General features: G+C 45.7%; 1 protein-coding gene across 7 annotated transcripts in view; it reads left to right on the forward strand.

Moving 5' to 3' along the window:
- Nucleotides 1-23,631, forward strand: part of SPSB1 (splA/ryanodine receptor domain and SOCS box containing 1) — a 131,606-nt gene that overhangs the window by 68,035 nt on the left and 39,940 nt on the right. For all 7 annotated transcript variants that reach the window (XM_085609761.1, XM_085609760.1, XM_085609753.1 and 4 more), the window contains exon 2: nucleotides 17,880-18,712. In XM_085609761.1, the coding sequence (XP_085465887.1) occupies nucleotides 18,019-18,712 (694 nt within the window). In that variant the 5' untranslated portion in view covers nucleotides 17,880-18,018. The remainder of the gene's footprint in view (nucleotides 1-17,879; nucleotides 18,713-23,631) is intronic.

The following is a 23,631-nucleotide window of genomic DNA, read 5'->3' on the forward strand; positions in this document are numbered from 1 at the left end:
TTCAATTGGTCACTCAAAAATGGTCCCTTGAGTAGATGTGCATTCGGACAATTGGGCCCCGCCCCACAAGAGGCTTACAGGGATGGTGTGCTGAATCGGCGCCTGTGTTCGGGGCTATCTGGCCCAGTGGCAGAGGAAGGTAAGGAATCTTCAGTGCAAACTCTCCTCTTAGGAGACCCTCTTTTTGTTTGTTGCGGCTTAGGCCAATACCTGCTAATCCTGTCGTTCTCACTCCTAAGGTGGGGGAGAGTTGCCACGCGGGGCCAGTACACTGTCACCAATTCTGCCTCTTGAGTATCAAAGGAGGAGGATTTGGAGGCATAAATGACCCTAAGCTAGGCCGGGACGAGGAGCATATATGTGATCTTCAATGTCCTCTGTTTTTGTTATACAGCCTCAGACTATTTTCTTTGCTGTTGAATTAGCTGAGTGTAGTACAGGAAGATCAGTCTTTTTGGATTGAAAGCCTGTCACTACTTTCTGTCTGGGAGCACGAAGGATGTCTCTGTAGTTTGGTATTTTGACCATCTGTGGACAAGGAGTGGCGCCTGGAGGTGGCTTCTCCACCAGTGATCTTTGGGCCCTCTCAATAATAAAGCAGAATGATAGTTGCCCTTCAGGGATCCAGGATGAAATCATCTATTCCAAAAATCTGCGGAGATGCCCCCCTCCTGAAACCCTATGAGTCTCAGGTTGTTCTGCTTGGAACAGTTTTCGGCATCTTCAGTATGGGTTTCCCAAGATACAAGATGCTGTCATCAGGCAGGCATCCTCCCCCTTAGGGTAGTGACCGAGTCCTCCAGATTGGAGATGCACTTGGTCAACCACGTTGTACAATTCGGGTCGCAGGAGAAAATTATCCACCCTCAACTCAACAATCTTAGCTTCCAGTGCTGTCTGGGAGGCTTGAATGGCACCAGTATCATTATCAGAAGCTCTGTGTGGTAAGGGTCTCCGACCTGCTTGCACAGGGACCTGCGTGCAGTCCTGGAAGCTTGAGCAGTCTTGGTCAGTCATGCAGCCACTACATCACTGACTCAATTCAGGGGGCCTCAATCCAGCATCCCTCAACTCAGACTTTTGCTCGGCAGTCTAATAAGTGGGGTTCTTAGGGTAGGGGACCTCAGGTCATAGATATCCAGTCGTCCACAGGGGGCCTGGCTGGCTCAGGGTTCCACCCCTACTGACAGACCGCTTCTACTGTCCTTCATGGTCTATTCATACCACGCACCCTTACAGGGCCTCCTTGTAGGGTATTGGGTTTCAGTCCATAGGGTTAACCAGGCACACTCCTGGTAAGACACGTTCCACCAATGGTTCTAGCAGCACTTGCAGTCTGTTCCTCCACCTAATCTCCTCTGCGGTGTCTTACTACAGGGGTCCATCTGCCCAAGTCATGTCGCCCCATTGACCGTGCTGCAAATCTTGTCTTTCACAATTGGATTGCCACGGTCCTCCAACATTTCTGTTGGGATCTTATAAAAACTGAAATACGAAGTATTTGTCTTGGGCTGCAGAATCTCCAGCTTTAGACTGATGGAGGTTAGAGTAGAAGTGCAAAAATACACCGAACTACTTGGTATCAAAGGGGTTAAATAAGGATGCCCCACCTCCCCCCCCCCCCCCCCCCCCCCCCCCACCATACTGTGCCCCGGTTCGTAAATAGATCATATGGGTGGGGGGGGGGGGGTCGGGGGTTGGAGGCGGTCTTTTGGCTTACCTAATCTTGTAAGTAGCAGTTATCACTTTTTTGTAGTACTTTAGTTTCATGCCTAAACTAAGTTTGTGGCCTGCCTCCTTGTTAATGAGGGGCAGCTCTTTCCTTTCTGTCCAGAGTTCAATATCTCCTTGCCTTTCGGCGATTAGTCTAACGAGTCAACAAGTGGTGGGGGTGTTTAGATAATTCACCTCTAGAAAAGATACCTGCTGATATCAGCACACAAAGTGCTGTTGTGCAGCATCTCGTATTGTGGCCCAGGGTATTCCCTGTTATGTTCTCTGCCAAATAATTAACTAATATACTTCCTCCAGTAATGGTTTGCGAAATGCGTTTTCATTTATTTTCCAGAAGTGTGTTGTGGATTCTGGTGTCGCTATTACTGGGGTGTGTTGAGAATGGTTTTGCGTTTTGTGATTATGGAGACCACCCCACTCGGATTTCAGAAAGTATTCTTTGCATGCTTGGGCTTTGGAGACTTTTGAAAATGAAGTGTAGTCCTCCCTAGGATTGGGTTGAATATCTTATTTGCAGTAGATGCAGATCATCCGGGTAACAAGTGATGGCTGAGCAGGTTGACAATGTTGTGAGCAAGATCTATCCAAGTCCGGGTCATAAACAGAAGGCATCCTCCAAAACTGAAACGCCACTGGGCTTAACAATAGAACTCTGGTCGAGATTCTTTAGCCAAACCACTTGAAGGTGTGTTGAATGCATGTCCAGTTTGGAGAAATAGTTTTCTCCGGCCAAAGCACCAATATTGTATTCAGCATTGGACAGCCCTCCACCCAATAGCATTGTTTAGACTCAAGTCAGTGCACATTCTGAGCTTGTTTTTCTTCTTGGCCACAACTATTGGTGTCCGCCACAATGAGGATTCAACCGGTTAAATTACTCCCATCATGCAGTGAATTGAGCAACTTATCCAAACTTTACCTGACACTAATAGGCACACACCAATCTAATGCTTAATCTGAGTGCTGTAATTTTGAGTAAAATAACCTATTCACAGCCGATGAGTTTCTCACTAAATAATTCCCTTATGTTTCAGAAGACTGTTGTCCAAAATGTAAGCTTGGCCCTACAAGTTATCATCTTCCACACACAAAACAGAAGTACAACCTTGTCTGAGTATAATCCCCAAACATCCCGTGTGGTGCCACCCAAAAATGTCTGGTCCATCAGATGCAACAAACTTTCCTTGGGCCTTAAGGCTTTGAAATGAACTACAGCCCACTTTCTTTTCTCACTTTTTTCTTTTTGGGGGGGGAGCCCCAATCCCCCCTTTTTTCTAATTTTTGCTTTTAACTCACGTCTTCGCCGACACTAAAAAAGGACTTAATGTGACGAGGAAGACGTTCCAGTCCAGCTTGCGTGCTTTAGACGTTCGTGGAAGGAATACGCGTTGTATAGACGTTTACGTGGTAAGTGTACCGTTGTAAACGTAACACGTGGAAATGCCTTCGTGGTACAGGATGTTTCCCATCGATCACCAGCAGCTGAGATCAATTTGAGCATTCCTTCCATCAGTTGTGATGCTTTTTGCATTTATTTTTAGTGGCATGGTAAAAGCATCTATTTTAGATACATTTTACGGTAAATTCAGCAACATACTGGCCACCAGAATCGATAGCTTCAGCCTCCCACAGACCTTTCCTCTGGTATGAGCCTCTGCTAGAGAGGCGTGACTGACTATAGTCTTCAAGGAAATGTGTGTTCTGTTTCTACTCCTGTGCTGTTTCATGTGCAGCACCCACGTGCTGGCTAAGACCAGTGCGCCGCAGCCTATCTGGTCCTCGCCAGAATGAGCAGGGAAACCACAGCACGTTCAGACAGGAAAGCAGCACAGTGTGTGAACGAGAGCGTGCAATGACTGGCGACGGGTCAGGGGAACCGTGGTGCAACCTGGGAGATAGGAAAGATCTTCAAAGTGCTGGGGTGTGCAGGAGTTGTGGAAAAGAGGGATCATAGCAAATGAGTGGGCAAAACAAAGACGGGGAGCCTTGTGATAGCAGGATCTTCATTACATTATTACAGTAGCCCGACGTAGGCTTCTGGACGGCTGTACTTTGGACGCGGGGGGAGGGATTGCAGGAGAAGGTAGGAGTTGTTGGGACGTTGGGTAGGAAGGACATGACATGAACAAGAGGAATAAGGGTGTTTTCAGCATCACTGGAATTATTTGATTCTTGAGCCGTGCCGCATAATTGTGGATTACCACACATGCCACATAATCCGTCATCTGTGGCATTATTGGGTGATTTCAGCAACAACAAAAGATGTTTTGAGCACAAAGTTAATATCAAAAGATATTTTTAAAAACGTGCCGTACATTGTGGTGTGCCAGATTCTTTACAAAGTTTTAGTCGTTGCCTTTCAGTTACTGATTGTCGTACTCTGGTGTTACATGAGTACTAATGAGGTGAAACATTGTCCATGTAGTAATGTGTTAAAATGCCAAAAAAGCAGAATTTTACTGCTACATAATGTGCATTATGCTGTCATATTTGTCATTTCTTGCCTTCTAATTTAGTAAATCCTGCTGCATAATTAGGCCCACCACTGCTGCATAGCTCCAGTGGTCCGTAATCTGGCTGAGGCACAAGTTATACGGTTAGAAATGCAGGGACAGGCTAGAGTGGTTCTCTCTCCTCCAACAATCTTATAATTAGGGGGCTTCCCCTTTCCCCACCCCTGCAATCATTGACCTAAACTGCTACCCTCTGCTTTACTTTTTTTTTTTTTTTAATAATTAGTTGATTTTCAAAACCTCAGTGTACATGCCTACAGAACACAGTATTTCAAATGCTATTATCAGTGCCTTTGCTTTAAGTCTGGTACCCCTCGCCTGCCCTTGCCGCCCTTGCCACCCTTGGTCGGGGGGGGGGGGGGGGCGGTAAATGAGGGCTGTGGTTTAAAAAACAAGCATTTGCAATGCAATAGGTCTCACATTTACGCAAGTTTAAGCTATTGGCATTGTAAATGACAATGCTTTTTAAAAACAAAGTGCATTATTTGCAATGTCAATAGCTCAAACTCTCATAAATGCGAGACCTGTTGCATTGCAAATGCGTGTTTACATAAGAGAACCAGGTTATTTGTAACCCCCTATTCAAGGAAAGGCAGACCAGTATAATGTTTTGTTGTTAATACAGCCTCTGGGTTATTCCAGATCGACAGCAAAAAACAGGGCCTGCTTTGCCCAAATCGGATCTTCAAGATATGGCAGCCCGAGTTCTTAATGACAAATAAGGTTGGCACCTGAAAATGGCAGAGCACCCTCCTGAGGAATCGATTTTCTTCTTGCTAGATTGCCTTAGTGTGAGATCGTCCATATCTCAGCACTGTTCATAGCAATAGGAAGGCACTGAGATTTGTAAATCTGTAGGAGTGAAATCAAGGATCCACCACCTGATGGTTGTGGTAAGTTACATAAAGACTTTTTAACCCAGGAAAATGTTAGCATTCTGTTTGCAATATTAGGGAACCAGAATCTTTGAGAGGGAAAACAAGATACCTAAATAAGGAAAGGTTGCTGATGCTGGTCAAAGAACTGGCACAATTCGACAAGGTTGACAAAGGTCTACACTGTGGGCCACATCACATGATGTGAGACTTGGTTAAATTTGTCTTGCGATCAATGCAAGCCATAAAATTAACAAAACTGTACTAACTGAAGCAGTATCCTCTGAGTGTGTGCCATGTGCACTGAATTATCTGCATACAGAAGAGGTGGAAGAGGTTTCCCTTTTCTTATTGGCATGTCTTGTGTAGCACATAGAATTGAGGGGTGGAAATCATTTACGTATGAAATGAATAAGAGGGGGACCAATACACAGCCCAACCTAACTCCACAATGGATCCCTATGTCTCCCAATACCTCCCCTGGTTGATTAATACTGATGCATTCCCTCGTGTAAATGGGCAAGAAAGTGGACCAGTGCAATATTGAGGCCCGAGTAATAAAGAGGTTTCATAATTTGGCCTTCTTTACAGTCTAATGCCAACTTCTGATCCATAAATGCTAGGTAAGGGGGAGATTGTTTAGCCGCCGTGCATTTACCTAGCACACACTCCGCATCCACCCACTGCATTGTCCTGTTATAAATTACTCAGCCCAATATTTTCGCAGTGGTAGCTGTAAGAGATAGACCTGCAACAGAATGGTAAGGAGCTGTCGCCCTTTTTGAAATATAGGAACTATAATTGAAGAGTTTAATGTACTAGGCATTGACAACCATACAAGACCATTTAAAACATTTGTGAGAAGGGTGGCCCATAATGAGACATTACATTTTATCGAATAGATGGGAACCCCATCCGGGCCCAATTTCAGACCGGGACGCATGAAAACATGATCCTAAGCATGAATCAACCAAGAAAGTGTCATAACGGTTAGAGGAGCATTTGTTTCCCCAAAATGCTCTTCCCACTCACTACCAATAATATAGCAAGACATGATTGAGTGTACTGTGCAACTACATTTAAGTTTGGAAACAGTAGACCAAAATGTCCTACTTCCAAATCCTAGACCAGCCGTTGTAGCATTGGGGATTGATGTGCGGAACACACAATGTCCCCATATGCGCTTTTTTTTTTTTTTTTTTGGGTCTCGGCCTGGCAAAAGCAGCGCATGCGCTGCTCTTGCCATACAGAGGGCTTCTTGGAATCCATACGGATTCCGAAGCAGTGTCCCAGCTCCGCCGTCAGTTTTCATTTGTGCGCATTGTTTGGCGTCATGAATTATGCCATAGGCAGTGCAATGATTGCACCGAAGGCATGTCAATCCCTCCTTGTTGCCACCCTGTCATTTTAGCCACGCCCACTGGGATTGGATCTTTTACCCCGCGGCGTTAGCTATGGCCTTTAATTATGGGGAAAGCACAATTTATTTCTCCTTCCCTCTGTCTCCCCGAGCAGACCCTTCCCTCTGTCTTTTGCCTACGTAAAAACTGTTGTAATTATGCAACATCACCACTGCTGAATACTTTTAGGTAAAGAACATGTTCCGCAGTTTCATATTTGTGCGTAGCTGGTTTCCCAGAGAACGCTTAAAGTTTTATTAAATCTTAAATGCCAATGCGTTTGTTAAATAGAAGGGCGTATCTGCATTAAGCGCGTGGTCATTTAAGTACCACGAAGCCTAGACTGTTCACAGCCATGTCAGAGCAGCTCTGGTTCGTATCAATTATCGTGAAACGTGATGTTAAACGTTCTGAGGGGTTTGTGATCTAGGCGCAACTCAAAAAGAATGCTTGTATCTGCCAACTGGTCGTCAGAGATAGGACTCTGTCCGCCTCAGAGCAGCGCGTGCTGGTCTCTGTTGGTGTGCACGAGGGGGGGTCGGGGGACAGGGAGACTGGAGGGGGGGGGGGCTGAACTCTGCGGGGAGGGCCGTCGGCGGGTGGGCCTTTGTACGCTTGTGAAAGCCACCAAGATTATTCCTTTATCCTCTCTAAATCGCTCTTCCTCCCACTTAGCAAAATTAAATGCAGCATTAAATCTTGTGTCCTCACAGATTAACGCAATCCAATTATTTCAGTTTTTAGCTCTGACAGAGCGCTACATTTGTTCAGTTCAATGAGCTTTTTTCCCAGAGATTTTGAATGCGGCGCATCACAGAACCTGTCCCCAGCCGGAAGTGATTGACATCACAAAAGTCGAAATGGGTATGAAAGGCAGGCTTCCCTCGCAAATGGCTGCTAATGGCGGTTGGTGTGGGGCAAACCGTCACAACATCCAAACCCTCCACTCCCGCTGAACCGCAGGGTCCTCTCCCTCTGGACAAGCACACCCATTTATGTATCCGTTTCATAATTCGAAGCCTTTTGGAGGCAATCTCAGCAGACACAATGAATGCTATGCATCCAGGAAGTCAGCAGGACTCTTGCACAGTGATTGGTCCTGACCCCCATCTGTAGTCCGCACTATTACATCTTAGTGAAAGGTGGTAACCCCCGCCCAACACACCTCCAGAAAAGAACATGTATATCTGCTGTGTTAGCACCGAGGGAGCTCAAAAACATTCCAAGTTTTAATAGAAAAGGAGTGCTTTGCATGACGGCCGGGGTCATTGGGAGTACCCACTAAAGACCCTTACTATGGCCTTACGCTTTTAATAAAACGTATTTAACTAATCATGGTGCTGAGTAGCTAACGTGCATTGCCACTCGACTCCATGATACTAATTTTACTTACCTTGGAAGGATGAAATACGGAGTGCAGCTGCTGAGGTTCGCATCTTTATGTAGAAGGTCAAACACAGATCCCTAAAATGGCTGCACCAGCCCACGTTTATGGTCCTTCGTGTGTTGTTGGTACTGGAGGAGCAGTTCCTTTTCTAGGCCAAGTGACTAACCTGTCAGTTGGTACAGGATGATCTTGTCTGGCTTCCAAGTTCTGGTATCAGTCCTTGCCTGGAGTGTGACTATCGCTGTCTCTGCAGTAGGTAGACTCTAGCACGTAACGGTGTCAGGATCCTGGTGTGTGCTTCATTGTAGACTGGACAGGGCAAAGTGGTCCTTAATACTGTGCTCCAGTCTTCGCTATTGTTTCATCCTCTTCTCATTTGAGCAAGTACGCACAGTAGAGCTGGGCACAAGCTTTAAAACAATATTCTCTGTCCATTTCTTTAATATTCAGAGTTTTATGCTATGTCTCCCTGCCAGTCTGCTGGTGGGAGAATTTGTTTGGAATTCTGCTTTTGCTTCCTTGCTTCAGGGTTGCCTGCTGGTACTGCTCGGGGTTGTCCCTCCTTCATATTTTCCGGGTACGGGGGCCGTTCTCACTGGTTTTGTTTCTACTATATGTATCTAACTGAGGATACAGAGGTTCATGGATAGGCATACGGGTTCGGGTTTGATTCAATGATCTTTGGATTCACACAGGACTGATGTGAGTTCCCACAAGAAGCTCCATTCCTCGGAGTCAGGTTTTCCTCTGGACTTAGAGTTCCTTTTCACGTGTACAGGTCTCTAGCACAGGCTCGGCTTGAGGGGGTATTGGTCGAACTCAGGACGACGGTTTGGTACAGAAGGCTTTTAACATGGCAAGATTGGGAGAAGTCAGCCAGGGAGGCAGATTAAAGGACCGAAGAATATTTTATTTTGGATTTGATTTGATAATTCTGGCCCAGATTTACTAAGGTTCGTGTAACTAAGTGCTGCATAAAAACTTGCAGTTCTGTGTTGCATAAACAACAAAAAATCTGCAGTGCTACAGCTTTGCATGCCAATGATGTCATCGGTCTCTCACATGCAAAAACAAGCATTGAAAATGCAACAGGTCTCGCCTTTGATTAAGTTAACGCGATTTGCTTTGCTAATGGTATTGTATAGCAAAGCAAATGGCTTTAACTTAATGAAAGGCGAGACCTATTGCATTTTTAATGCTTGTTTTTTTGTAATCAAAGATCTTTCCTGTAGAGTCTGGTATGGACCCTTGTAGTAGGGAAGTCATGATTATTGTAATCCAAATGGGAATGTTAAATGGTGAGGTCGCGGCCAAGCTGTTGGAGGCGAGTGGGTCATTAAAGTGGTTATTCGGCTTTAAGGAGGGTAGGATTTTCAAGATGGAATGGTCGTCGTATAACTTGAAGTTGGACCAGTGCACTTGGTTTTTGGGAGTTGCCTGGGGGTGATGAGAAGAGAGATGGGTCCCGGGAGGAGGTGGTTCGTATGATTGTAGCGGAGTTGAGTTAATTTCCTAGGGAGTTAATTTTGGCTGTAAAGGAGAACTCCTCACAGGTTATTAGGGATTTTGTAGTTTCTTTGAAATGAACAAACACCAATCAAACAAACTGGCTAAAACCTTCAAAGAGCTTATGAGGTCTGTTCTTAGTGTTTTCCAGTTCCGATCTAAACGATTGTTTGGGTTTTGGGAATGTTCCTGTTGTATGCATTTGTGGTTTGTTGGAGTTTTAGTTGTGAGGCTAAGGGGTGCTGTGTCCAGTTTTTCTGTTAGCCGGAGAGCACTCATTTCATTGAGGGATCCGTTGAACCAGGGGTTTTTGTCTTTGATTTGAGATCTTTTTAGCTTTAGCGGGGCAAGATCATCAAATATGTCAAACATAGTCAAGTTGTAGTGCTCTGTAAGGTCGCTGACCTTTGTTAGATTTGGATGGGGGTGAAGGTCTTTCTTTCAACGTGCAGCCAGCTTCTTGGTCTAGGCTCTTAATGTGTCTGAGCCAGAGTTTGTTTTACAGATTTTGCTGGCCTTGTCTTGAGGTTGCCAGGCATTAGGAGGGTAATAGCTTGGTGGTCTGACCAATCGCATGGATCTAGTGAGTTAATTAAGCCTAACCGCCATTGCCTGAGCAATGATGCAATCCAGCAAGTACCCTTTCGTGTGAGTTGATAATGTACAGGCTTGAGTAAGTGATTGGTCAGCAAGGAAGTCTTGGAGGGCATTGACCGGAGTCATTGAGGTCATTCCACTGCATTTAAAATCAGAGGAAAATGTCGGAGTTGGGGGGCGGGCAACCTTAGCTGTAATGATTTCCATGAGGTGGTTGATGAATGTATCGTTCTTGCCTGGGGGTTTGTAGAAGATGTGCAGTTTGCACAACTGGGTAGCATTGTTACATATAGAGGGTGCGAGAGATTCGCAGTAATCTGTGGGGCCGGCATGAAGATCTGCAATGAGGTCTGAGCGGTAGATGCACTCAATGCCTCCCCTTTATTTGCCTGTCAAGCCTTACGATGCTATAGGTTGGAGAGACCAATAAATCTAGGTAAGGTGACGATGATTCGTTGAGCCATGATTCAGTTAGGATTGCTATGTCAGTTTTTTTGCTCAGGATGAATGCGGCGATATCGGAGGCATGCTTCCCTGCTGATCGAAAGTGAAGTAAGAGGCCAGAGTGGAGGGTCAGGGCATGTTTTGGAAGTTGGGGAGGATAAGGGTACTTGCGCTAAGTTGTTGCTGTTTACTCTTCTGTTACGGAGAGTTGATGATCAATTAGTGTTGATTGATACCGTATGAATTAAGTATTCATCTTGTCTGGTGGACTGGGGGAGTCGGGTCTTATAGGATAAGAGAGCTAGAGTTTCGTCCCCTGAGGTAGTTTGGGTGCTTGCGAGGGCGAAGGTGTCTATTGGCCAGCGGCATGGGTTGGATGAAGGGCTTGGTGAGTGGGGGAAGAACTGAATTATGGGAGAGCTTGATATTCGAGATAAAGTATTCAGTGGGGTGAAGGATGCTCTTCAATTCGATAATGGAGTTATGGATGCTCTGAGCTATATTGGCTGCTCTGAGGTTGAGTTTCCAGGTCCATTAGTAAAGGTTGTACTTGTGGAAACCTAGCGTCTAGGTAGAGCTCATCTGAGAGAAGGGGTGTCCGAAGGGCTAGGCGTGCTGAGCAGGGTAGAGACCGGGATATTGGGGAGGGTATCCGGTGAGCTGTGAATGACTTGTGTGTTTTTCACCAATAGTTTAGGAGGGGAGCGAGGAATAGGAGGGCAGCGGCGTAGCCTTATTGTGAGATGATGGAGGTTTGGTGGAGGGAAGTTCTCTAATATATCTAGGGGAGATGCAGCCCGGAGAGTTGTATTGAGTGGGGAACACATTGGGGAGAGTTGTCCTAGCCCGACCATTAGAGAGTGAAGGGGTGCAAGGGGGAGTAGCTGCAGCTTTGGTGGACGTAAACAGGAAGCTCCTACCCTTGGCCTTAGAGCTGTAATGACCAGAGCTACAAGAGTCAGATGGCAACAGCGGGCACTAGGGGTGCGTAGAGGGATAGGAGTCATTTACTTGCTTTGTAAAGATGGTGAATAAATAGGTGAATTTTTTTGGATCTTTGGCTGGCACTTTAATCAGAACGGTGAGGTTTTTAGGTCTCGCCTGAGCCAGTGTATGCGCTGCTCGGAGAGACGTTTAGTAGGGGCTTTAAAAAGTGCTACCACAAGCTGCTTTGGCTGGCCTAGTGCTTGTGTTCACGCGCGCATACACATGCTCAACCTCCAGCTTTGTCTTTCCTCTCACTTGATTTGCTTCAACGCTCCTCTGCCCCTCCCCGCGTCGCACTGCTTTCACATTCGCACACGGCCAATGCTTGTTTCGTTTGTTCCTGCGCGCACTCTGCCGTGCTTTAAGGTCGCTCTGGTCCGCTGACTGCATTCTCCTATGACTGCTGCCACATGCTCTCCACTCTTGCCGCCTCCGCGGTGACAGAGACCGGTGCCGCTCCCTGAGTGTTGTGTGCTTCGTGCGCTCTCCCCATTCATTGCTACTCACTCACTGCTGGGCCTGCTACGGACTATTTCTGCTTCTGCAGTTGGCCGCTCATGCACTCGCAAAGCTGCCCCCCCCCCCCCCCCCCGGCAAGCCTCTTCAGTGCGTCGCCTGCGTATTGGCCAGCCAAATGCTCCTCGTTGCTGCTCCTCATCTCACGTATGGTCGCCACTGGACGCCACTACTGCTCAATCGGTAAGCTTGTCACGCTGCTGGTTATTCCGCCTTGTTTTAATTCCTTTTACTGAGTGCGCGTGCATTTATATAGCGCAAACTCGACCCGAAGGCATTTGAGCGCTTTACACACGCACCAGTTTACATGCAGCTTGACTTGTTCGCCTTTGAGAGAATGCGCTAGTGCATGCCCTCTGGCTTGCAAGATGTATGTTCTAGTGGGCTTACTTTGAACCTGCCGTTTGTTTGCAGCATTGTCAATCTTATTTTCTGCCTTCTAGTTGGGCAGGTGCTTGCCATGCATCAATTCCTTTTTTTTTTCAGCCTCACATGCACCAAGCACAGATTAATTAAACTTAACTTGCCTCTGCTGGTCGCATTGTGATTCAGGTACTGTTTCTTTGTTTAAAAAAAAAAAAAAAAAACGTTATGACTAGATCAATGCTGGCTGCGTCATTGCGTTTTATTTTTTTTTACATTCCTCCTCCGGTTTCTTTTCTCCCTCCTGAGCCTTCCATTACTCACCCCCACCCGACTGCCAAAGACAATAGCTCGCCCTAAGGCGCAACCTATTGGCTTTTCCAATGCTTTTTTGCATCTTTTCATCTGCTTCCAGAACTGGATGCCCCCATAGCCCCTGTTGTCCTCTGCCTGACACATGTGAGTCTCTGGGGGTGCATTGGGGTTTTAGAAGTGTACTCCTGCAGTAGATTAGTACTTAAAGGACTAAAGCCTAAAGGTAAAATCTTTGACCTGGACAAACCTTACTGGTGCATCTGACCCTTGACACATCTTGGTCGGCACTTAATTGTTTCTAGGTCCTGATCAACCACGTCCACAAACCATCATTGAGGCTTTAGTTTTTAAAGATTTAAGGGAAATTAGCACTTAAACAGTCTCTGAAACCTCTTATTGGAGAGTCGTCATTTTGTTAACCTTCTCTAATTCAGTTTGGGTTGATTGTTTTGACTTTATTACGGTTTTGGTACTGAACAAATGCTTTACAAATTGCCCTAATTACAGCCTGTCTGGTCTTTGCTATAGCTACCAAGGTATTGAGCTCTGAATAATTTAATGACTTAACAGGTTTCGCCCTTACAAGGGTTGCGCATTTCTGAGGTGGGTAGTTACCCACACCAAACAAAATAATTTATTACATTCCCATTCGCTAATAAGGAAACTTGCCTTATCTTGCATGGCCACTGCACTTAAACGCAATGACATGTACTGACTTGTCTGTTTTTCGTCCCAAAAGGAACAAGCATTGGCATAGCCAATAGGTCTCGCTTTTGGGACCTTCTAAGTATTTAGTTATGGAGCACAATATCCTTGGTGCAACCACATCAACTGTTGTGTGGCTAAACTCTTATAAGGTCCCAAAGGCGAGACCTATTGGCTATGCCAATGCTTGGTGTGGTTATGTGTGGTTGTGGGTGTCGGTGCTGGGGTGTCGGTGCTGGGGTGTGCGGTTGGTTTCTGGATTCATATTATCTCGGAATGTGTTAGTGTTAGTGTTAAGGCATTATAGCTAAGGGCCCTGAGGTCTATGGGGGACTCCCTTGTGATAGAGTATACAGCAGATGCAAATGCCATTTTATTGGGCTGTTCTAAGCAGTTAAACATTAAACCGCACATAGTTGGTGGATTTATCACAATGCTATTGGCACGTTCTATATGGAAATCACCTGATCCTCCCAAACTGCAATCAGTGGCTGAAAAAGTAAACCCTGTGTAAGCTAAAGAGCTCTTGTATGTGAAGCGGTTAGGCAACGTAAGAAGGTTTAGTAAGGTTTGGAAGTATGCCAAGGTGTTTATTATTAAATGAAATATTGCTTTATTGATATTATCGAGTCAAGGTATTTCCTACGCTAGCTTCGTATGTTTATGAAGAGTGAAAGCAAGGATGGATTTGAGGAGAGTGGAGTTTGTTATATATATCTGGTAAAAACTGCTTTGTTTTAACTGTTGCACTACACGTTTGTTCAACAAATAATATTGACACTGTAAAATGCACTTTCACGTCTTTGCCGCCGCAAATAACTTTTTATTATTGCAAGTTTCATTAGGAGTTGTAAATCTATTAATTATTATCTGATTAATTTAGTTATATACAATGTTTTTTCTAACAAATTGAAATGCTTGTTTCAATTTTTAGGTGATAAATTATGCCACATAAAATAAATGCATCTAAGTTTCAAACTTTACAATCTATTTTCTTACTCTGCTTAATTTAGTTTGCACTTTACAATTTAAGAAAAACACTGCTAGCACTTTAATCTGCCCCTGAAGGAATTGAGCTCTGATGAGGATGTATTCGGATGATAAATTGATCTTTTTGCTGCAAGAAACCGAAATAAATAATCTTTAAAACGAGCGCAGCCCCGGCGAGCCTCGCATACAGGAAGGGGCCGCAAGACGAGCTATGTGGTGGGGGAGGAGGAGGAGCATTGAGGCGTGAAAGTAGGCTGGCTGGCGAGTGGTGTGCGATGTGCGCGCACCATGACGAGAGAGGAAAGCCATATGGCGCCTCTGCTCGTCATTGTGCACGTAACCGCACGCCCGTCGCCAGTGGGCTGAAGCGCTTCATAAAAGCCGATTGCATGGCGGCACGATGCACGTGATTGTGCGCGTGCTCGCCATGCAATCCGCTTTTGGGAGCACTTTTGGGAGCCCCTTCCTATAGTCTCGCATAGCGATTGCTATTGCAATAGCTAGGCGAGACCTAAAAAGAAAGGGTTTCCTTTTACTATGTGTCTTTCGGTACTATTTTAGGCTCTGTGGGTTTTTCTAATTTCAGAACCGTTTGCATAATCTTTTTAACCCTTTGTTCTGAAGAGCTGAAGACCCATTTGTACCCTTGACCTAAATATAATTTGTGATGGAAATAAATAGGTACCCAAGTCCCATGGGTGTTCAACTACAGATTGCTATTGATCAGATATAGATCATTGTTTCCGTGACCACCAGAAAGGATGGTCCCATTAACTGGCTACTGGAACTTGGGGCTCTAAATCTTTCTGTGGGTGAAAATTTCAGTTTTCTTTTGCGTGGTGGCTTTTAAGCATTTGTGTCCCTTAGTTTTAGCATCTTGTTCACTACCTGGATGCAAACTATGGGTCTACCAATCCATTTTCACAAATGGAAGCTAAAAAAAAAGTCAAATGCCTTGGAAGCACGCAAAACAAATTTAGAATCACTGGAGTCAATGACGTATCTGTTTAAATCTCCAGTACTACTGTTCTGCTTTTTTAGATCTAACAATATTGGGCTATACTAAAAATCTTCCAGTAGAAAAATGTATATTGCATTCCGATGGGGGGGTAATGATCATCCCCGCTTCAGTTATGAAACTATGATTTAGGTCTACAATCTACATAGTCTGCAGATTTTTATGTCACTTCTGTAGCTCAGTGCACTCTTCCATCTCATATAAATTTGCTACAAAGCCAGTAATTGTGCCAAGTCAAGGAACCTGCTACCCACCTTATTCACTTCAGTACGTGTTAAGTGCCCCAACAGGCAAACTGCTGGTAAGTTGAGCAGTGTGCACGCAATAGCCTCCTCCCTTTTGACGTGCAGTATGATTTCCTAGTACAGGAGCGAGACCGGGCAACTCCAGATCATATGGTAGAAATCCACTCCATCTTCTCGTCCCTTCAGGCAACTGGCTGCACTTCCAGAAGCATATGATTGATCCTTCTAGTAGTATGATCAACTCTATGCACGTAATAGTAGTGTATGAGTTGAAACCTGGCGTTTCTCAAGAAACCGGGGGGTAGTGGTCTGCTCAAATTAGCATATGTAAGGGAAGTCCCCAGATCTACAGACCATCTGTCCTGCAGTCTGCCAGGACCCCTGTAGCGGCCCCCACTGAAGCCCTGTACAGTAGTGTGGTAGCCTGTTCTTGCCAGTTAAGGAGTCAGGTAAGCATACATGCTCGAGTGGCTGGGAGTGTGAGCACTCCGGACAATAAGGAGCTGCCATCTTTGGTTCTCTGCAGCAACCCTTCTCAATGCAGCTGCCGGACCCCGGCCTTTATGCAGCCCAGGAAATAGGTTGCGCTGGTGCAGCCCTTCAAAGCTGTATCCGACTAGCAGGGTATGTATGATCTGCACGAAGCATCCGCAAGCCATTCAATCTCACTCTGGTATGACCGTATCTCCACACAACACTTTCTTCAATCCTTGTTCATAGGTTCCTTGTGCATCTCGAAATGGGGATAAAACGTCCGTTTAAGTTTACCTCCTGCTAAGTTCTGTGGTGCTAGAAATAACCAGCTTTGCTGTTGCCGAACTCTATGTAACACCTTGTATTCGTCCCTTCTGAAAAATGAATGAGTCAAAGTAAGTGCATTTTAAACCTGTGAGCTGCAGTGAATTAATCTAGCCGCCTCATTTAGCAAAAGTGCCCTCTTTCCCACCCATGTTTTACTTCTGTCCTGGATCACCTTGCACCATGTGCTCTGTACAGCTGCTCCTCGTCCAGAGGCACCCTTTTTTGCTGTAGTAAGTTGGTGTTGTGGTCCATGGTCACTGGCTTTGTTCGGTGCTTGAAAATGTTTATGCTGCATTCCAGGGTTTGTGGGTATCTAGGCAGTTAGTTGTAGCTACTGGCAGGCACCTTCACGATTACCTCAAGGAGCTGTATTGAGGTAAATGGTGTGCTCCGGCCACAGCTGTGGAGTATCCTGTGGAAAAATCGGGTACTGGGAGAGGCTATGGTCTCTGGCCAGATTATCGGACAGTTTTGACCTTCATACTACTCCCTACAGCTTTCTACTCTCTCCTATGGGGCTTTTTGCTTCGGAGAAATAGTTGAGCAAACATGGAATTCTTTTTAGTAGTGTAAATTGTGCTGCACATAATTTGAAAAGAACGTAGTTTGTACTGGAAGATGACTGCTCATTAGGATGGACTTTGGAACGTTAGGGAGGATTAATACATACATATTAGCCATAATCTGGTGTCATGCTCTGGATTGTGTGCATTGATACTGCCAAAAAAGCAGTAACTGCATGACCTGCTGTAATAATCGTTTTAAGCATTTTCATTCCAAGTGTTCTGTGTGCTAGGTAGTTTTATTTCCGTGCAGAGATTGTGTCGATGACTTTTGGGGCACTGGTCCTTACTCTTGGAACACTAGACCACACCAGTAGTTGGTAGCAAACAGCAGTGATACTGCCGCACCTTTCACAGGGTACTAGATGTTTATCTGCTAAACTAAAAAAAAAATTGTTTGTCTTTTTAAAGAGTCTTGTGTTGCGGCAGCGGGTTAGTTTTGACATCTTTCTTGAAGAGTAACTGTTGGCTTTCACAGCCCACTCACTTTCCACCCTGGTAATAGAACGTTTAGCGGATATGTATTCGGCATTATTGTGCTTAATTTATTTCCTTATTTCCCAATGTATTAATCAGTAAAAGATAAAATGGTGATATAAAATGGTCTTGAGACTGGATGCAACAATCTGAGGCATCTGTAGATTTTTGAAGCAGCATTTATTATAGTGATATAGTTACCAGCATAACATTTAACTTTAATTCTTGGCCTGTTTCAGGGGCAATTGATGTAAAAGTAGCTACTTTAAAACGCTACTTCGAAGCTTGCAATTCATTCCCTTGTGTTTGCAGGGATTGCCCAATTTGTAACTGGGTCTGCTCGGTGCCTGCGGTTCAGGGTTCATAAAGGGACTCCTGCTTGAGGGCCATACCTGTTGATGATTAACCTACCCCATTAATGCAATCTTTATTCTTTCCATTAGATAACTCTGGATTGTACACGTCTTCAACACAGCCCTGCAGAGTTGGATGTGGGACCTGCTGTTTGATTGGACTGCTGTACTGGAGGGGCAGGACTAATCAATCCTGTACACGCCCTTCGAGTTGAAATTAAAACTGAACATGGGCCAGAAGGTCACTGTGGGGATAAAAACTGTGGACATGCGGGACCCAGGCTACAGGCCGCTGAAGCCAGAGTTGCAAGGCCAGGATTACTGCACACCTCCCCGTCTGGACCTTCTGCTGGACATGCCATGTGTCTCGCACCAGGTTCAACTTCAGCACTCCTGGAACAATGATGACCGTTCACTCAATGTCTTTGTGAAGGAGGACGACAAACTTATCTTCCACCGGCACCCGGTGGCACAGAGTACAGATGCAATCCGTGGCAAGGTGGGCTACACAAGAGGCCTGCACGTCTGGGAGATCTCCTGGGTCATGAGGCAGCGGGGCACACATGCTGTTGTTGGGGTGGCCACAGCAGATGCTCCTCTTCACTCTGTGGGATACACAACGTTGATAGGGAACAATGGGGAGTCCTGGGGCTGGGACCTGGGACGCAATAAACTCTACCATGATGGCAAGAATCAGCAAAGCAGAACATACCCTGCGTTCTTGGAGCCTGATGAGACTTTCATTGTTCCCGACACCTTCCTTGTTGTGCTCGACATGGATGAGGGCACACTCAGTTTCATTGTGGACGGGCAGTACATGGGTGTGGCCTTTCGTGGACTCAAGGGCAAGAAACTTTACCCTGTGGTCAGTGCAGTCTGGGGACACTGTGAAATCAGGATGCGCTACTTGAATGGGCTGGACCGTAAGTAGTCTTTTATACTATGTACCAGTTAGGTGGGGGATCTTTGATATAAAGTGGGGCGGGTAGGAGACTCGCTTGGCATTGATGTCTCTTATAAGGGAAGAGGAGTCTGATTTTAGCAAAGAGCATTAACTTGTCTGAGTTGCAGGATCATGCTGTAGGCTACGTTTTTAAGCTAAGTTTTATTAACTCTACTGGTTTAAGTTGGGTGTTTAGAAGTGTACTAGTTTCCTAGAAGTAAATTGTAGGTTTATGCAGTTTGATCTGGATTTTGTAGTTTACCTCCTTGCATGGAGAACGAGGTAGGAGACCTAGCAAAGTGTCTGCAATTATCTGGGGAATGTTTTATTTCAATGTGACAAAGTAGAATTGTCTGAGTTTTCTTAATCCAGTGCTACAGATGTGCACCTGTCTGCAGCTGTTTCTTAGAAACATTGTCCTGATGCATCCTTGCCTAGGGGGGGGGGGGGCTTTCTTTCACTTTCAGGTGGATACTTCAAATTGCAGATTCTTCTCCTTAATTTTATCCCCAAGCGCTAGACTGGGTTCAGAGTGTTTCAGCAATGATCCTCTGTGCCAGTAGCCAGCAACATGATGATCCTGTACTGCTGACTTTGGTTCTGTTCTTAATGCACACTTTGCAGATCTGTTGCTCTGCTCCCAGCTTTCTGTCTTCTAAATACTTATGTAATTTTTGCTGTGTGCAAGGGAAGATGTCTCTGAATAGAACAGGATTCAAGCTATCCAGAGACTACAGGAAGCTAATGTTGATCATAGACCTGCACGTGTCTGCTGCTTGGACTTTGCCCACAACTCAGTCGTGCAATACATGCCCCCTCGTGCACCGAAATGTGCTCTAGGTTTGTAAGGCAAAACTTTCCATCGCCAAACCTAAAGGGTCACAGTTAAAACCTAGGTCCTACTCCAGTGCAGGGTCACATGGGACCTTGTTCAAGTGTTCATTGCTGCACAAAGTTCGGTTCCGCGCAGTCTTACAGTAAATTGAAAAGGCACCGTAACCAAAGCAGAACAAGCATTGAAAATGAAACAGGCCTCGCCTTTTATTAAGTTAAAGCCATTTGCTTTGCTATATAATACCATTAGCAAAGCAAATGGCTTTAACTTAATAAAAGGCGAGGCCTATTGCATTTTCAATGCTTGTTAAAGAGGGTCGACTGAAAACAACGGGAGGTGCTTTTTTTATGTTTTACAGAAGCAGGGAGAGTTGGCAGTTGTTTCAAGAAATCAATTTAATTAAAAGGCAAGCTACTGGGTTTAAAAATTGCATGTCATGTATGTTCTTACTGCGTGTTCTGTAATTTTCTGCTGAGGAGCACTGTCATTCTGTGCACTCGCTTGAAGTAAAATTGTAGTCCTTCTATTTTCATAAAATGTCCCGGTGTCTGGCTTTAACATTCTGGTCACCCTAGTGTAAGGCCAGTGTGAAGAGCTGATTGTTGCCTGCTTGTTATAATGTGCACTTGCATGTTGGTGGGAGGCGTGTTACAGCATGTGTGTTTGGATGTTGATCATGGGCTGTTGTACCTTGCTGTGCGCGCGTAATTACAGGCGCTTGGATGCGTAGAAACGGGTGCCTCGTGCGCGGTGTTGGACCGCCACATGCTGTCCGTCTCTCACTAGTCCCAGATGGCAGGGGGAGTGAGATCTGTGAGGGGAGGATGGACATAGGGGCGAGGGGAGGGAGATCGGGAGGAGTCTGTAGAGGGGATGGAGTAGTGTCTTCTTTCATCCAATGCCATCACCACCAGAGTACAGAACTTGTCGACACTTGCCAAGAGCTTCAGGGAGAGGCTGGCGCGCCTGTGCCGACTGCTCAGTGAGGAGAGCTTCCATTGGGCAGAGGAGGATGGCTGTGCGTGTGCACTTGCGGCGGAAATCCTGCACCCATCACTGAATGATCTATAGCAGCAAACAGCACAATACCCACCCGCTTCTCTGCACTGCCGAGGCAGGGGCTCTTGTGCTTGAGCTTTGCAAGGGAGAACGGTCCAGATCGGATGTTCCACAGAACCCGCACACCTTCCTTCGCTCCTCACATCTCGGAATGTAGCTCTCACCAAACCCAGATCTTCCTCCTTCACACATCACTGCAGATAATCAGTGGCTGGGAAAGCTCCTCCCGCGCTGAAGACTCCCCGAGTGGGGTCTCGACAGAAGCACAGGCAGCTCCAGCTGAAGCACTGGTTGCCAAGGAAACGGCAGCGCGTTGCATCCTATATTCAAGAAGAACTGAGAGAAGGAAAGATCAGCCGAGAAACAGAGGGCAAAAACAGAGAAGCGCTCGCAATTACGTTTTTCCCCTTTCCTCTTTTAGAGCCAGCCCAGTTGGACTGGCTCGCGAGCCGTCCCAGTTGGACTGACTCGCATGACTGGTTTCTTATCTTTATGGGGCCATGTTTGGCCCCATAAAGATAAGAACCTTTTCTGCCCGTAGTAAGCCAGTCCAACTGGGACGGCTCTAAAAGCGAAAAGTGTACGTCACAAGACGCTCCTTTCCAATGGCTGGCCACCGTTTAGCATAAACGGTGACGCCAGCCAATGGAAAGGAGGGGCAGGGCTTAAAGCCCACTAGAGAAATCTAACCAACATTAAATCTCGCCAGCGAGACTGCGCATGTCTGCGCAGTCTTACGCCAGGCGAGACCTAAAAAGGTTATGTAGAACTGAGCCCATCCTACCATTGAAGATCAGTCTTCTGACTTCGATCGGTTTCCAGATCTCTGCTTGCCCAGAATTCCAGAATTCATGGTAAACCCTGCTGCAAATAGTGGCCTTTAAGGATTCCATGCTGTAAGTTTCAGATGCTTCTCGCTCACCCTGATGAACCTTTGAACCCTCTGATAGCCTTCAGTGGACAGGCCCTCCCCAGTCGACCTCTTGGGACACATTCCTGGAATCTTTCTGGTTTGGGCTTTAGTCCAACTTCCCTTCTGTGCTGTTGCAAGTGCTGACTCGAGCCCCAGATCCAACTCTGACGACAGACTATGAAACCAAGCCTACAACTTCCAGTGTCAGACCTACGTCCTGGTGCAGGATTACAAATGCACAGCCAGTCCTTATGAAACGACTGTGATGGTATTGGCATTGAAAGAGATTGTACTGTCGTTAAGAGGATTGGAGTCTAGTGATCTCAATTTTTTAAACTGACATCTTTCAGAGTAAAAAAAAATTCCCATGATGTTGAGGATAACTTGCTTCCCCTCACTATACTGGTGATTGGATATATTTAGAATTTACAGAATGCCAATGAACTCTTTGGAGAATGAGGTGGACTCAGCACTTGGGCCACCAATAGAAAGGGCTTCTTTCTCAGTAGTAGTATGAAGGTCATCGGATTGCCTCACTGTTGAAACTATGGCTAATGTATTAACTGAGATCCTTAAACCTCATCTGAGCCACTAGTTCCATTGAACGATGCTTTCAATGTCCAATGGGACTAAGTAATGCTTCAGATCGGTTGACCTGCAGCAAGGTGACAGACTGGCACTCAATGACCCTGATTTTATTTGACTGTTTAATAAATCCCACACCTGAAAGCGTGATGGTACAGGTGCTAAAGTAAAGAAATTCTTGCCTTTCAGCCCAATCCCCTGGAATTGGAAAATGTCGATTCCTTTCTGAAGAGAAGGATTTCTGTTAATTTAGACTCAAGATCCTTAAACACAGTGTCTTCTGGGTATGTATATCCTTGTGTTGGCTATCCCGAAAGGCCTTGGAGTTTGGGTTCTCACAAACCTTTTTCCAGGGGCAAAAAATGTGTTGTCCGAGATGTGATCAGGGGCCGCATTGATGCCAGCAGAGTGGTGCTCTGGCAGTAGGGTTAACGGGGCGGTGTTTGTGGTACTGTGGGCATAGGGGAAGTGAAGCATATATATCTAGTGACTGAACTTAACAATGTTACACCGGAAAACCTGGGATTATTCCAAACTTTACCAAATCGTGTGATCTTAGGCAATTGTTTTCACTTTACCTCTTATTTATTGTTTATCACATAAGACCTTAAAATATAGGACTTCAGGATATGTACTTTAAAAAAATCCTCTCCTGTATTTGATTTAACAAATGATAACGTTCAGGTATAATCAGTCTATACAGCCATAAAAAGACAGTTTTAAAAAGATGAGTATCAGCATATCAAATCCACATGTTGGCTACACTATAATAGGAACCCAGACATCCCAGAGGATGCATAGAACTGGCTTAACTCTTACTTCAATATAGGCATTGTTGGCTGGGGGGGGGGGATGGGGGACGGGACGGAATGAATCAATATTTTTACATTCATGTTTGAAAACTCACTTTAAACAAAATACTTCTCACCACGCTAATCTAATGTACAAAGGAGAAAAGGTTCTGCATGTCAATTAGATGCACTTTTTGAATAGACTTTATAATTTTTCTTTCGCTGCAAGATGTTTAAAAATCAGTGTTCCTAAAGTTAAGAGGTGCGGGACACCCTAGTTATTTCCTTTCATTACCTTCACGTAACCTTTAAATCAATGCCTGCCTGATTATTTAACTTTTTAGGTCTCTGCTGGCGTTGGAGCGCACATGCGCTCCTCGCCTCGAGACTCCTACGCTCTCTCTCTCGCGCGCTCTCTCGCGCGCTCTCTCTCTCCTATGCGCGCTCTCTCTCTCCTATGCGCGCGCTCTCTCTCCTATGCGCGCGCTCTCTCTCCTATGCGCGCGCTCTCTCTCCTATGCGCGCGCTCTCTCTCCTATGCGCGCGCTCTCTCTCCTATGCGCGCGCTCTCTCTCCTATGCGCGCGCTCTCTCTCCTATGCGCGCGCTCTCTCTCCTATGCGCGCGCTCTCTCTCCTATGCGCGCGCTCTCTCTCCTATGCGCGCGCTCTCTCTCCTATGCGCGCGCTCTCTCTCCTATGCGCGCGCTCTCTCTCC

The sequence above is a fragment of the Triturus cristatus genome, chromosome 1_2, assembly GCF_964204655.1.
Source record: "Triturus cristatus chromosome 1_2, aTriCri1.1, whole genome shotgun sequence".
NCBI lineage: Eukaryota > Metazoa > Chordata > Amphibia > Caudata > Salamandridae > Triturus > Triturus cristatus.